The sequence below is a fragment of the Triturus cristatus genome, chromosome 4_1 (assembly GCF_964204655.1).
Source record: "Triturus cristatus chromosome 4_1, aTriCri1.1, whole genome shotgun sequence".
NCBI classification, from domain to species: domain Eukaryota; kingdom Metazoa; phylum Chordata; class Amphibia; order Caudata; family Salamandridae; genus Triturus; species Triturus cristatus.
This window is the reverse complement of record NC_140585.1, coordinates 994,387,586-994,404,086: the sequence shown is the minus strand read 5'-3', so window position 1 is coordinate 994,404,086 and position 16,501 is coordinate 994,387,586. Positions and strand designations below refer to the sequence as shown.

The 16,501-nt window shown below is 48.3% G+C and overlaps 1 protein-coding gene across 4 annotated transcripts in view; it reads left to right on the top strand.

Annotated features, from left to right (window-relative positions):
• Nucleotides 1-16,501, top strand: part of RLIG1 (RNA 5'-phosphate and 3'-OH ligase 1) — a 174,907-nt gene that overhangs the window by 69,574 nt on the left and 88,832 nt on the right. For 3 of the 4 annotated variants that reach the window (XM_085653918.1, XM_085653917.1, XM_085653916.1), the window contains exon 4: nucleotides 6,389-6,505. The exons of the other annotated variant lie outside the window; for it this stretch is intronic. In XM_085653918.1, the coding sequence (XP_085510044.1) occupies nucleotides 6,389-6,505 (117 nt within the window). The remainder of the gene's footprint in view (nucleotides 1-6,388; nucleotides 6,506-16,501) is intronic. 4 annotated transcript variants of the gene reach the window in all.

Genomic DNA, 16,501 nt, shown 5'->3' with positions numbered 1-16,501 from the left:
CAGAGCTGCAGGCGCGCTTCTCCCTCCATTCCTCCCAATTCTATAGATACCTCCAGCTGCGCCACGCCATACGCACCTACACCCCACTAGACGTCCGGCTGCCGGACCACAGCCCTCCGGAGGCTCACGTCATGCTGGGCAATTTGGGGAGCGGGGGCGTCTCCAGGATTTACCGCTCCCTCGTTAACTGTACCCCTACATCCCTTGAGGGCCTTCAGGAACGTTGGGAGGGCTGGGTGGGTCCCCTGGACGAGGCCGACTGGCGGGACGCACTTATGGCCCCCCGCTTGGTGACGGCCTCCGCTAGGCTGCGACTTGTCTAAATTTATTACCTACATGCTGCTTATCTCACGCCGGCCCGCCTTCACGGCGCGGGCCTCTCCGGGGACGCGGCCTGCCCCCGCTGTGGCTCCAAGCCGGCCGACTTCCTTCACATGGTGTGGTCTTGCCCGGGGCTGGAGGGGTTCTGGAAGGGCATTGAGTCCGAGCTTACGGAGGTCCTGGGGTGGGAGGTTCCGCACGAGCCTAGACATTCCCTATTGGGCATCACGGATGGTTTAGATGGCACGCGCCCGGAACAGCTGTTCCTCATGACGGCCTTGATGGTGGCTAAACGAGACATTGCGGCGGCATGGAAGCAACCACTGCCGCCAACCATAGTTAAGTGGGGCGCCGGGGTGGACTGGTGTGCGGCGCAGGAACGGACTCTTTATCTGGCACGTGGCTGTCCCAAGAAATACCGGAAGGTTTGGGGGAAATGGCTGGGCAACATACCTTAGCGGGGGGGTTTGGGAGATGGGGAAGAGTTTCGAGGGGTGGGTGGGAATGTGGTGAGCTTTTCACTGTACTGCTGAGTGGTGGGGATTTGGGGGCCCCGACAGTTTCTGTTGTTGCACTGCTGAAAACAATAAAAACTTGTTTATCAAAAAAAAAAAACCTGGGTGTTTGGGTCGACTCCATCCTTAGTTTTCAGACCCAAACCAAGGTGGTGACGGGGACCTGTTTTGGTATACTGAGGGGGCTCAAACCGTTGTTTGTGTTTTTTGAAACATAAATCTGCTCTGAAACTTACTAAAGCCTCTTATTATGATGATAGGATAAAAAATGCCACTAACTCTGCAAGAGAATCCTATCTCATTGCTAAAGAACTCATGAAAATACCACAACCCCCTTCACCTACTAGGACCTTACCGGACAGGAGCAATGAACTTGCTAAGTACTTCGAGTCTAAAGTCTCCCACATCCTAGCCTCACTTCCGCAGCCTAGCCAGCTACCTTACTGGGACAGCGTTGCGCCTGACACTTGCACAGGAGGTGCCCCTTGCCCACTGCTGACCACCTTTAGGGCGGTCTCAATGGACGAGGTCGGAAAGACTTTGGCCAAGATGAAAAGCGACTCTCCCCGTGACCCTGCTCCTATGAGGTTTCTGAAAGCTGTCGCCCCTGCGATTGTGCCCACAATCCTGGAGTTGATCAATGCCTCGCTGTCCCAAGGCTCCGTCCCCCCTAGTTGGAAGGGGGCGATAGTTAAAGCCCTTCTCAAAAAACTCCAACTGGACCCCACTGACTTTGCCAACTATAGACCGATCTCGCTTCTCCCGGGCATCAGCAAAATTGCCGAGAAACTGGTTAACGTCCAGCTGTCCCAGTTCCTTGAATCTAATAACCTGTTGCGCCGGTCCCAAACTGGGTTTCGTCCTGGCCAAGGCACGGACACTGCCCTCCTCGCCGTCATCGAGGAGGCAAGGCGTATTTTAGATTCAGGGGGGTCAGTGGCTGTGATCCTCCTGGACCTTAGTGCAGCCTTTGACACGGTGAATCACCGTGTCTTGCTCCACCGGCTGGCCAGGGCGGGACTTGGGGGCACAGCGCTGGCCTGGATTGAGTCATTTCTGTCGGGCCGCTCGTTCCAGGTCTGGGATGGCAATTCCCGTTCTGATTCACTGCCTTTGACTAGTGGGGTGCCACAGGGCTCCTCACTTAGTCCCACTCTTTTTAACGCCTATATGGCTCCGCTAGAGGACGTAGTTGCCCCCTTCGGCATCAAAATTGTGAGTTACGCGGACGACACGCAATTAGTCGTCTCGCTTTCACATCTTGACCAATGCCCAGACAATCTCCTGCACTGCCTCCAGGAAATCCATCTCTGGATGTGCGAGTTCTCACTCAAGCTTAACGGGTCCAAAACTGAAGTTATGCTGATGGGCAAGAAATGTTCAGCAATTCCATCTACAGTTTGGCCCGATGCTATGGGTGAGGTGCCCGTCCCTAAGAGGGAAATTAAGAGCCTGGGGGTCTGGCTCGAACCAGACTTGTCCATGAAAACCCAGGCATCTAAAACAGCGGGAACTTGCTTCGGACTTATGCGATCAGTCCGTAAGATCCTTCCACTGCTCCCTCCCCAATCAAGGAAACTCCTGGTTCAAGGACTGATCCTTACGCGATTGGACTACAGCAATGCTGTTTACTTGGGAGTCCCCAAAACTACCCTGGGCAAGCTACAACGAGCCCAAAATGCGGCTGCCCGGATGCTAATGAACCTTCCCTCCAGAGTCTCTGCCAGACCAGCGCTTAAGGCTCTCCACTGGTTACCAGTGCGAGAGAGGATCGAGTTTCAGGCAATGTGCATCGCTCACAAACTCCTCAATGGACAAGGCCCTTCCATTCTGGGAGATATGGTGACTCCGTACAAAGCCTCGAGATCCCTGCGCTCGGACAATGAGCGACTAGCCAATGTCCCTAAGTTCAGGAGAGTACGCACTGGTGGCCGTCGCTTTTCAGTAAAAGCATCCACACGCTGGAACTCGCTCCCTCGCTGTCTGCGGTTAGAACCTGTCTACCTAGGCTTCCGCAAACAGCTTAAAACTTTGCTGTTTCCCAAATAAGTTCTCCCCCCCCCCCCTCCCTCCTCGGCCTAATCAAGTTCTTACAGCGCGGGGATGCCTCCGGGTCACCAGGCGCTTTACAAATAAATAAATAAATAAATTGACCCCCCCCCATCAGCCAGGTTATTGTTCAGGCTTCGATACTGTCGAGACTAGACTATGCCAGCTCACTCTATCTAGGGTCCAACAAGTCCGAAATCGTTAGACTGCAAAGGTTCCAGAATGCTGTGGCCAGAACCCTCCTTGGCCTACCTAGGACGTGGTCTGCATCTAGGGCTATTCGTCAGCTCCACTGGTTGCCTGTGGCCAAACGTATAGATTTCATGGCCCTCTGTATTACGTTTAAAATCCTGAACTCTTCATCCCCAGGTATTCTGGCCAATCTGCTTGCACCATATACCCCTTCCCGCCAACTTCAGTCGATGGGGCAGCATTTGGCGGTTTTCCCTCGGGTGAGAAGGGTCCGTGCCGGGGGGCGCTCCTTCCGTACTCTGGCATCCAAACTTTGGAATGCGCTCCCTACTTCCATCCGCAGCTTGAAGAATCTTTTGGCATTTTGCAAAGCAATCAAAATGTTCCTCTTCCCTCAACTGTAGGCCTTCTCCCTGTTAGAGTCTGGGCAGTTTTCTGCCGTCAGCGCCGGGACCCCCCTTTGCTGGGGCAGCTGAGCGCTTTAACAAGACCGCATAACATAACATAACTTCCAAGGCACAACTGGGTATAAATATATCTGGACCTGTAGATACTCTGCCATGAAGAAGGACTGATGTGCTGCTACAAGGACTTCCATTCTGGTGGACGGCTGCTCTAAAGGAACTGCTGCCCTGCTTAGCTGACCCGCTACCTTCTACCTTCGTGCCTGGGGAAGGAGAACTGAACCAGAAACTTCATCTTGAACCCAGGACCCCAGAATGACTCCAAGGGCTAGTCTGCCGTCCTCCTAATCTGAGCCTACAAGACATAAAAGGCTCCTCAACACCGTACACCAGCCCTTGGACCCAGCTACAGCAAGTTCCTGACCTCCAAGTGGTGACTCTCAGGTCCTGGACACTTGGTGTGGCTCACAGGTGCTGAAATCAAGCTTTTGGACTCGGTAACCATGAACAGGCCCGTTGACTTCGAGACCTTGTTGGTCATACCGCAAATCAGCACGGAACTCTGTCAGTCCGACTCTTTGTACTGCAGCATTGACCGCTCTCGCAGACAACCACTGCAAAGCTCCAGCAATGTCCGCCCGAGACGCAGACTGGCACCTTGCACTTCGCTGACAACATCCTGCAATGCTGTCCTTGTGCCTCACAGCAATCTTCAACGCTAACCGTATTCTTGCCACAAACTAGAGAAGGTAATCCTTAAGTGGAACTAACTTGGAACTGTATCCAAGCTGTACTCCATTGTGGTCAGCCTAAACTTTAGAATTTGACCTGGTCCAGCGCGACCAGACATCTCGAGTTGCCACTTTGTGCTTTTTGGCGCTATATTCAATTTATTCTTTAGAATTCATAACTACGGTTCTAATGATTGGATTTTGTCATTTTGGTCCTGTTCTATTTATTACATTCAGCTCTATTTGTCTAATTTGGGGTGGAATCTTTTTGTGTAGTGTTTTCACTGTTTTACTGTTTGAAGTGTTGCACAAATACTTTACACATTGCCTCTTAGTTAAGCCTGACTGCTCTGTGCCAAGCTACCAGGCGTTGAGCACAGGTCAATTTGAGATTTGCTTGTACATTACCCTCAAGGATTACTGGTGCTGCTTGACCAGGGCTCACACCCAAGTCAACCACTAGCCCAGTTTCTCACAACTTGTTTTATTGGTCTGACCCTCTGGTAACCATGAGAATGGCAATGGTTAATGGGAAGTTACCTTCCTGTGATAAGCTGCAAGGTTCCTAATTGATTTCTCACTTTGTCTTTGTTTTTTACAGGCTCTTTTCTTTTTATACACATTTCTTATATAAACCAAAGCACAGTGTGTTATCTACAGGCCGCAGTATTACCAAGTCGCCGGATATGTTAAAAAAAAAAAATGACACCAATTGTTTTCAACTGTTAAAGTCCAGTTGTTGCAATATCGTATGAATTTTCAAACACATCCTCTTAATGTCTACATATTCTCTTCTGGTTTGGCGCAGTGAACTATTGTCCAGTCTCTATGTGATTGGGCCTCATCTTTGATCCAGTATAGGGCAATGTCCCTTTTACTGAACAGTAAATTCATAGCTAGTGTAAGACCCCTCTTCCCCCCGGTGGCCCATTCAAATCGCTCCTGACACCCAACAAAGTGTACTTGGGATGAAGGTGGAGAGGTTTGAATGTCCCATCTATTTCTACAAGTATTATGCATTTGCCTCCAGTAATTTATTACCTTCAGATCATGTGAAAACAGGAAACATCTCGGGCAATTGGATGTGTTTTTCCATAACCATTTGCCATAACTTTATGGGGTCGTGATATGTTATGTGAAAGTACTTAAACTAGTAGTAACTTGAGGCAGGAGGATCAGCCACAGCCCATGCAGGTAAGAGCGGTGGGGGGGTGTTTTGACAGACGACAACGAAGGAAATGTAATTATTTATTTAATTTTCCCTTGTCATCGTTAGTCGAAATCCTCCCCACCGCTCTTACCTGCACGGGCCTCGGCCGAGGATGATATTGCCAGGCAGCATGAGGTAATTTTGGCCCCAAGTAATTTGTCATCTTCTATGGTGCCTAGTTCAGCTTCCAATTTTCTCTTCATGTCCACCAGTCGATAGGGGTTGTTGATGACCAGTGGTCTACGTCCAATTCGCTTCATGGGTATTTTCAGTTTCAGATATCTGAAATTTTGAGAACTGATACTACGTCTTCATTTTATACGCATTGAGAGCTTGTCTCAGGTGCAGATATCTGTAGAACTGTGAATAGTGTAAGCAATATTCTGTCGACACTTGGGCAAGCAATTTCATATAACTGCTGTACCATATATGGAAAGGTTTGCTATTCCTATTAACTCCCACTATTTGAATCACCAGAGATCGACCATCTGTTTCAGCCACGTACCATGCCATAGAGATTTTACCGTTGTAAGGGTCTTGTGCCTTTTAATGTGTCTGAGGGCCTGAGACTTTGTTCAGCACCGACAATCTGTGTGGAATGGGGGAACCATGGAGTAATATTCCAGGGCAAGGTCTCAAAGGAGATTAGGTTCTAGTCTGGTGCCTGGGTCGATTCTGTTACCGTAGAGCCAATGGGACGGTCAGAAATCCAGTTTGCTATACCCCATTGTAAGTTGCCTGCACATACTTGGTAAAAGAGACTTAGGGTTGAAGCCCACCATAAAAGCATTTCATTAACGTTGACTGCAATTCTGAAAACAAGTTGGAGGTAATTTTGTGTAATATGCACTGGCAAGATGATTATCATTTCAAAGAGTGCACTCTTCCCCAAGGGGCGAAGAGTGTCATTGATAGATTTGTATTCTCACAAATGTGCAAAATGAGGCCATTTGTTTTGTTTTAAAGAATTTATTTGGAATGTGGAAGAGGATTTTAAAACAGTCCCCGAGTCCTGGATTCCTGCCAAAGAAATTGACCAGAGCAACGGTCATCCACTTCCCGATGAAACTGGACATATTCCAGGTGAGAACTCGTAAGACACGTTTGTCTTCTTTGTGTTTTTTGCCAGGAGTTCAAATGTAGTGTGGATCTTGTTTGTAGTGAGATGGTTTCTAGATGGAAATTGCTGCTAAGCTTAGCATTCCTAATTGGAGGTTATGCTCCCGGTATCAGTAGCTCAGTACTGACAATAGCGATCAGTGCAGCTACACTTAACTTACAGTCTGTAAAATGGAGCTTGGGTGCAAGGTTTCAAAGATAAGACCAATATCGGAATCTGTTTTTAGTGTTTTCTCTTCCTATCAAAAATCATAAAAACGAAAGAGGGCATGTGAATTTAAAATTGATTGAGAACCGGTGTAGAGCACTTCAGGCTTGCCTGTTTCATTCTTGATACCATAGTTTGTCCTTCAGCTTTCCATTTAATCTTTTTCGGAATCAGTTTACCTTTCAAACTTGAATGAGGAATTCAGTCCTTCATACTACCACTACATCACTCCTAACAAATTCTTCTGTCTGTTCGGTGAAATCGCCAGTCACCCTGTTTTCACTAGTAGGAGGCATACCTATAAACCCCTTTGGTGTGTCGGACGGCCGGGAGTTATCTGACGCACCAGTGCTCATGTGCGTCGGACGCCCCCCGGCCGTCCGATCACATGGCACAGGGAAACCCCTCTGGTTCGGGCACGGATTCCCTCCCCCCCCCCCCCCCCCCCCCCCCCCACCACCCAACAGCCTCGGAAGCTGGGAAAGAGCTTCCCTAGATCCCGCAGCTGTTCCCCTGATGTCTGTGCAATGATGACCAGCGCGCACATCGTGCTGACGTCATTGCACAGAAATTGAAATGAGCCAATAGGCTCATTTCAGTTTCACTTTCTACGTGCTCAGGGGTCTATCTTAGGCCCTGAGCACATAGAAAGTCAGGAGAGGTACCATTGGAAAATCATCTCCCCATTCCAATGGTATCCCTCCCTAGTGGATCCCACCTTGGGAGTCCCCAAGCAGGGATCCACCCTCTAGCCACCAGGGAGGGGGGAGCAGCCCCTTGGGCAAAGGACTTTGCTCCCCCCCAGAATTATTTTGTGAAAATCAGTCTTTCTGCTCTCCCGGGGTGGGGGAATGGGGGGGCTGAAAGCCCACTAGATACCAGGGATTTTTATTTTGTGGAATTTAGGGGTTGAGGCAGATGAGGTCAATAGTCCCTAATCTGCCCCCGGGGGTGAAGAAAGCCCATTGTTTTTGTGTTTTTTATATGTTGGGGTGGAGGCTGCCAATGCCTTTCTACCTCTCCTGGGAGGCAGATGGGGGCAATAGTCCATAATCTGCCCCCCCCCCCCCCACCGGGGGGCAGAAAGCCCGCTAGGCACCAGGGATTTATTTTTCTATACATAGGGGTGGGGCTGCCAGACCAATAGCTCCTTATCTGCCCCCTGCGGATATGTTTATGGGAATGCCTGTGAAAAGCCCCACAGGCAAGGGTCACTCCTGTTTTGAAGGCACACATTTTGGCTGTTTCAGTGATATTTTGATTCTCGTCTGCACCTAAGCGGGGGCAGAAAACCACTAGAAACCAGGGAGAGTTTGTCTGTGTGTGTAAACTGGAGGTTGGGTGACGGTCTGTGTGTACTGATGTTTGGTTGGCATTTTGCTGGCAGTGTGTGTGGATCTGCACTTGGCTAATGGTGTGGGTGGACTTGCGCTTAATGACGGTGTGTGTAGATTGGCGCTTGCCCGGAGGTGGGAGTGGAGTGGCGCTTGGCTGGTGGTGTACGTGGACTGGTGCTTGGCTGGCTGTGTGCATGGATGGTGCTTGGCTGCAGGGCCGGACTGGCTGTAGCGGGCTCTGGGCGTTTACCTGGTGGGCCGGTTTTCTGCCCGTGGGGGGAAGTTTTGTCACTGGGATCCGGTTTTGCAGCAGTGCAGCAATATCGGGCCCCGGTAACAAAAGCAGGAGTGGTGCTTTTTACCAGCACAGCCCCGCCAACCCCCCTCCCAGAGCCAGTCGAGCAGCAATCTGCGAGGGCTGGTTGCTGTTCCCAGTCCGGCCCTGCTTGCCTGGCTGTGTGCAGGAATGGCACTTGATGGCGGAGTGCGTGGGTGGCACTTAGCTGGCTGTGTGTGTGGATATTGCTTGGCTGACTGTGTGCATTGATAGCATTTGGCTGGTGGTGTACTTGGATGGCAATTGGTTCCGGTGTGCATGGATGGCGCTTGGCTGACGGTGTGGGTGTGGATGGTGCTTGGCTGGCAATGTGTATGGATGGCGCTTGATTGGTGGTGTGCGTGGATGGCGGTGTGAATGTACTGACTCTTGTCTGGTGGTGTGGCTTGCATGGATTCTCCCGCGTTTTCTTACCCAGAATCCCCCACAAACCTCAAATTTACGTTCAAAGTCACATTTTCCTCACATGTCTGTATGAGTTAACTGTAGGATCACCGCACAGGCACAAATTTCCTACTACCCAGCATTCCCTTTGGTGTCCCGAGAAAAATGATACCTCACTTGTGTGGGTGCCCAAAGTAGTGTCAGCCTAAAAACGTATAAACAAACTCCCCTTTTGGACCCGCTTTGTGCCCCCCTCAATCCCTACACGTTTTTGGCCCTTTCATATCATAGGCACTCGGCCCATCCACACAAGTATGGTATCATTTTCATCAGGAGACTGAGGGGAAGGTTGAGTGGAAGGAAATGTGTGCCGTGCGGTAATCTCACAACTTTTCCACACAGATATTAGAGGAAAATGTGACTTTTTAGCTAAATTTGAGGTTTGCAGCGGATTCTTGAAAGGAAATGTTGGCGGATCAACGCTAGCCACACCTCCCTGGACTCCCAAGCGTGTCTAGTTTTAAGAAATATCTGGGTTTTTTTAGGTTCCCCAAGATGCCTCCAAACCTGGGACCAAAAACATAGGTGCCCACCAAGCTGTCATAAAACTACCTGATTTTTCAGAGGGGGTTACCAGCGTTTTTGGCCCCAGTCTCAGCGGCCATCTAGGGAAACCTACCAAACATTTCTGATAACTAGACATCCTGGGGAGTCTAGAAAGGTATGGCTTGCATGGACCCACCCCCCAAACGTTTTCACACCCAGAATACCCGACAAATTTAGCTGAAAAAATTGCATTTTTCTCAAATCTCTCTGTGGAAAAGATGTGGGATCACCGGGCACAAATTCCCTACCACCCAGCGTTCCTCCAGGTCTCCCGATAAAGATGTTACCTCACTCGTGTGGGTGAGCCAAGTACCTGTGACATACAAGGGCCCAAAACGTATTGTGGAGACATCAAAATTAACTATCACAAAACTACCTGGTTTTACAGGGGTGGGGGGGGGGGACACCTGGGTTTTTTGCCCCAGGCTCGGCGACCATCTAGGGAAACCTACCAAACCCACACATTTCTGAAAACTAGACACCCTGGGGAGTCCAGGGAGGTTTGGCTTGCGTGGATCCCCCAACGTTTTCCTACCCAGCTACATTTGAGGTTTGCAAGGGATTCTGGGTAGAAAAACGTTAGGGGATCCACTCAAGCTAAACCTCCCTGGACTCCCCAGGGTTTCTAGTTTTCAGAATTGGTTGGTTTTGGTAGGTTTCCCTAGATGGTCGCCGAGCCCGGGTCCAAAATTCCAGGCGCCCCCTTGCAAAACCAGGTATTTTTCTAATAGGTAATCTTGATATCTCCTCAATACGTTTTGGGCCTTTGCCTGTCGCGGGTACTTGGTCCTCCCACACGAGTGAGGTACCATTTTTATCGTGGAGACCTAGGGGATGCTGCGGGATACGAAATTTGTTAGTCCAGTGATCTGACAACTTTGCCACACAAAAATCTGAGAAAAAGCCATACCTCGCTGGACGCCCCCAGGTGGCTAGTTTTCAGAAATGTGTAGGTTTGGTAGTTTTCCTAGATGGCTGCCAAGCCCGGGGCTAAAAACCCAGGTGACTCCCTACCCCCTTCAACACCAGGTTGTTTTGTGTTCGGTCATTTTGATGTCTCCTCAATACGTTTTGGGCCTTTGCCTGTCGCAGGTACTGGGCCTACTCACGCGAGTGAGGCATCAATTTCATCAGGAGACCTGTTGCAATGCTGGGTGGTAAAAAATTTGTGTCAGCCCGGTGATCCCACAACTTTCCTACACAGAAATTTGAGAAAAATCAGATTTTTTTTAGCTAAATGTAAGGTTTGCAGGAGATTCTGGGTAGGAAAACATTGGGGGTCCATGCAAGCCATACCTCGCTGTGTGGGTTTGGTAGTTTCCCAAGATGGTCGCCGAGCCCGGGGTCAAAACGCAGGTGACCCCCCCCCCCCCCCCCCCCCCCCCCTTTGCAAAACTAGGTTGTTTTGTGATAGGTAATTTTGATGCCTCCTCAATACGTTTTGGGCCCTTGCCTGATGCGGGTACTTGGCCCACCCACGCGAGTGAGGTACCATTTTTATCGGAAGACTTTGGCAAATGCGGGGAGGGTGGAATTTTGTGGATCCACGCTGATTCCAGAACCTTCCATCGCAGAAATATGAGGAAGATGTGCTTTTTTTATACAAAGTTTGAGGTTTGCAGGAAATTCTGGTTAACAGAACCTGGTGAGAGCTACACAAGTCACCCCCGCCTGGATCCCCAGGGTTTTTAGTTTTCAAAAATGTATAGGTTTGCTAGGTTTCCCTAGGTCATGGCAGAGCTAGGGTTCAAAATCTATAGCTAGGCACTTTGCCAAAAAAGGGTAAGTTTTCACTGTAAAATTGTGGTGTGTCCATGTTGCGGTTTGGGCCGTTTCTTGTCGCGGTCACTAGGCCTACCCACACAAGTGAGGTACCATTTTTATCTAGAGTCTTAGGGGAACACAGGATTGTAGAACAACTGTTATTACCTATTGACTTTCTATGCATTTCTGCCTTCCTAATGTAAGACAATGTGTAAAAAAAGAAGTCACTTTGAAAAATGTCCTACAATGCACAGGCTAGTATGGGTAACCACAATTTCGGAGATGTGCAAATGGCTACTGTTTCTAATTTCTATATTTTGGTCCCATTTTAAAAATACATAGGTGTCTTTGATACCTATTTTTCACTCTTTATATTTTACCAAATTAATTGCTATATAGCACAAATGGCTGTTTTTTTCCAACTCATTTTAATTTTTTCTTATTTTCAACTGTTAGTTTCTATTAAGAAAAACCTTAAAAAATCTACACAAATGACCCCATGCTGAATTCAGAATTTTGTCTACTTTTCAGAAATGTATAGCTTTCTGGAATCCATTATTGCTTTCACACCCATTTCTACCACTAACTGGAAGAAGGTTGAAGCACAAAAAGTAGGAAAAATATGATCTACACAAATGACCCCTTGCTGAATTCAGAATTTTGTCTACTTTTCAGAAATGTATAGCTTTCCGGGATACATTATTGCTTTCACACCCATTTCCACCACTAACTGGAAGGAGTTTGAAAGCACAAAAAGTAGGAAAAATAGGCTATGTCCCAGTAAAATGCCAAAACTGTGTAAATTATTTTGGTTTCCTGATAAAAGTCTACTTGTCCCTAAAAGCTGGAAAGATGATGATTTCAGCACCACAAACCCTTTGTTGATACCATTTGCAGAGGAAAACACAGATGCTTTCTTCTGCAGCACTTTTTCCCCATTTTTCCCCCCCAAAAACTAAATTTAGCTGTAATTTAGTTATTTTCTGGGTCCCCTCCAGGGAAATCCATAAACCCTGGGTTCCTTTAAAATCCCTATGATGTTGGACGAAAAGGGTGCATATTTGGCGTGGATACCTTATGTGGACAAAAAGTTACAGGGGCCTAAGCTAGAACTACCCCAAATAGCCAAAAAAAAGGCTTAGCACAGTGAGTGTGGGGGGGGGGGGGGAGGCCTAGCAGCAAAAGGGTTAAGAGATTAAGGAACATTGGTTTGACCTCATCTGTCTTAAAGGTTTGTGATGCCTGATAGGTCTTAGGCACTGTACAGATCTATTGTTGAACTGTCACTGCACCTTTACCTGCCAAGTGAGAGCCTTCTTATTTCTGAGGGGAGCCATTCCCTGTTTATATGGTTCTGCCTTCTCTCTCCCAGACACTCTTCCCCTCCTATCGCTCATTGACTGTATCCTTGTCTATGACCCTGTACAGCAATAGTCACTGGTGCTATGTCATTTAGGTGTTTGTCGGAGGGAGAGTCATTCTAACATGCAGGCCCCTACAAGTGGATGTAAACTCTAATGTTCCTCCGGCCCAGATCCTATAGATGCCATCCCCGAAGGCTATATTTTTGGAAGACTAGATCGGGAGGGTCGCAGAGGGGGCGGATTAGGGATTGTACATCAGGTCTCCTATTCCTGTCGCACTACTCCACTTTCCGTTCCCTCAGATTCTTTTCAGGCCCTACATTTTGTGATCACTTCTGCTTCCTCCCTTCCCTTTGTTGGCATTTTAATCTATAGACCTCCCGGACCTAGAACTGCCTTCAGCCAGAAACTGCTTAATATTTTAGAACCTTATTTTGGGTACGAATACATGACGATCCTTGGGGTCTTTAATTTTCATTTGGAAAATTTTGATTCCAAGGATTCCCTCTCTCTGTTGGACTCTATGTCCGCGTGTGGCTTAAACCAATTGATTAAATTTCCCACTCATCAGGCTGGTCACACCCTGGATGGGGTCTTTTCGAATGACCCCAGGATCTCGACGGGCCAACCCATTCCTTTGGTCTGGTCCGACCATCTGGCCGTTCCGCTAGAGTTCCAGGGTCCCCTTGCCATTTCTAAGTCCTTCAGCCATAGCAGAAGAGAACCCAGACGTAATCTTAAGGCGATTTCAAAGGAGACCTTGGCGCCGCTGATTCCCAATAATAACTATTCTAATGTGGGAGATGTTAATCTGGCGGCCACTGATTTCGACTCTTCTCTGGGCAGGGCAATTGATACTTTGGCCCCCGTTACCTTGCGCTATTCGGCTAGAAAGAGTCCCTCGGCTCCCTGGTTTACTGAACCCCTGAGACGTCTGAGGCAGGACTGTAGGAAACAGGAGAGGGTGTGGAGGGCGAGCTGGGACCTAACAGAAAGGGAAAAACATAATTCCCAGAATTCTGCAGCCCGAGCCATTTTTGGTCTTCCAAGGAAAGTCAGAGCCACGGATCTTCTTGCCACATTGCATTGGCTCCCAGTTGCAAAAAGGATTCTATTTAAAACTCTGACCACGACTTTCAAGGCCTTGCATGGCATAGGCCCCAAATATATTTCCAAACGACTGTCTTGGTATACCCCTCCCAGATCTCTTAGATCCTCGTCCTTATCAAAGATGAGTGTTCCCACTATCAAACGAGCAAGAGCAGGAGGACGGTCTTTTCGTCACTTAGCCCCTCATGCCTGGAATGATCTTCCAATCTCTCTAAGACAGACTTCTAGTCTTCTGTCTTTCCGCAAGGCTCTTAAGACTTTGCTCTTCCCGTAATCTTGATGCTGTTTCTGTGTTTGTATGCCCTTTTGGTGTTATGTTTTTCCCCATCTTCGGTTGGGAGTCTTCGTTAAAGCGCCGGGATACTCCAGTGGAGTGGCTGTGCGCTATAGAAGTGTACAAATAACATAACATAACATAACATAAAATCTTGCTCAAAAGATACAAGGCAGAGGTAATCAATCCTAAGCAGGATTACTTCGCCAAAATAACTACCTCTCTTACGTCCCCCAGAGACCTCTTTCGGAATGTCGATTCCCTGTGCTCTCTGCAAACTCCCAATCCGACTGTCAGTTCTCAAGATCTCTGCAATAGGATCGCTCAGTTCTTTCATTCCAAAATTGCGGATATCTATTCCGCCCTGGAATTACAACAGGCCTCTTTGCCCCCCCCCCCCTGCGCACTCCGGCCATCTCGGGGGCTGAAATGGAAAATCGGATTGCTAAGGCTAGTCTGTCCTGTTTCCCTCCGCTGAATATAGTCCAACTCGATAGGCTGCTTAGTAAAACAAGATCGGGCTCACCCCTAGACCCTTGCCCTCTCAGAGTTTTTAAGGACTGTAGGGATGTCTTATTGCCCCCTCTTCTCGAGATCATGAACAGGGCAATACATGAGCGTGTGTACCCGGCCGTGTGGAAGAGGGTGGTGGTCAAGCCTCTTTTAAAAAAGCCCTCCCTTGATCCTGAAACCCTGAAGAATTTCCGTCCTATTTCGCTGCTTCCGGCACCTGCTAAAATGCTCGAAACACATCTCAATGAACATCTTATGGCTTTTGTAGATGGGCATGGACTTCTTGATCCAGCCCAACATGGTTTCCGGCGGTCCCATAGTACAGAGTCCGCTCTTACTGTTGTGTTAAACAATATCCGTATGGAGGTGGATCAGGGCCATACTACTTTTCTGGTCCTATTAGACCTTACAGCAGCTTTTGACACCCTATCCCCGGTGACCTTGACAGCTCGCTTGAGGGAGATTGGGGTTGAGGGATCGGCTCTGAGCCTTCTGGCTTCTTTCTTGGATCAGAGAGAACAGAGGGTCAAACTAGGCGAATTTTTATCTCCATCCCTGCCTGTTCAATGTGGGGGTCCCACAGGGTTCGGCCCTCAGCCCTACCCTTTTTAATATCTATGTGGCCCCACTTGCCAAGTTAATAAGATCCTATGGGATGGAGGCGGTCTCCTATGCAGACGATACCCAGATCATGGTGTCCCTCTCACACCCGGACGATTCCTCTGCTCTCAGCTTTAGAAACTGCATGGAGGCAGTGTCTAAATGGATGATTTGTAACTCCCTAAAGCTGAATGGAGAGAAAACGGAGGTTCTTGTCTTTGGTGGTGGGAGTGACCTATGGTCTGACAAGTGGTGGCCCCCCTCCTTGGGAATGTGTCCCTCTCCCACTCACTCAGCTCGTAATCTGGGGGTCCTGATTGATCCTTCACTCTCTATGAACCTACAGGTAAATAGAACGGTGTCGACTTGCTGGGGCATCATCAAAATCCTAAGAGAAATAAAATACTACCTTGCTCCCTCTGCACGCAAACAAGTAGTTATAGCCCTGATGTCCTCACGTCTTGACTATTGTAATGCTCTTTACTCGGGTCTAGACAAGGGTTTGGTGCAGCGACTGCAAACTGTTCAGAATGCGGCTGCCAAATTTGTAACGGACGCCCCAAGGCTCTCCTCTGCCACTGCTGTCATGAAAAGCCTACACTGGCTTCCTATTTCGGCTAGGATCACCTTTAAGATCCTTAGTCTAACATATGGGACAATACTAGGTCAAGGAGCGAGAGGAATCGATGATCTCTTAGTTCCCTATGTCCCCTCCAGAAATCTTCGGTCCTCAGATAAGAAACTGTTATTGGTACCTCGTTTCAGGAGAACGAGGTGGGGAGGAAGGGCTTTTTCCTATCTGGCGCCCAAGCTCTGGAATGCTCTCCCTATGGCAATTAGAGCTCAACCATCAGTCCCCTTGTTCAGGAAAGCGTTAAAGACCTGGCTATTTGTTATGGCATATCCGTGAGCTGGCCTCTGTGTTCTGATCTTATTGGTAGGCGCCTTGATGCCTTCGGGCTTAGTTTGCGCGATACAAATTGCTTTTCATTCATTCATTCATTCATGTTCTGATTGGGTGAAGAGTAAGGGAATCCTAGAAACTCTAATGATGCATCCGAGGAGCATTAACCTCGGCCAGGTAAGCCACGTTCAGTACTCCATGTGTGCCCCTAACTGCTTCTTCACTTAATTTTGTGTTCCCTAAACAAGATGGAATATGTCACTAGTAACAACCAGGGTGCCATTCTTTAAACCTTTGTATCTGAAACATTAACTGGTGATAAAAAAATGAATAAATCAGATAGTCCCATAAGGAGGGATACTGATGTCAGCCTGGTCATGGCTCTTCAATAATGGTCTACGAAAGTAATACTGCTTTTCTAAATATACTAAGGAATGACCGCGTTTAACGACGAAATACTCAACATCAGATACATTTGTGAGAAATACTAACACTGTAGAGGCAGGTACAGATTAGGATCTTGTATCTTTGCAAACAATTTTTTTTATGTAGGCAGACA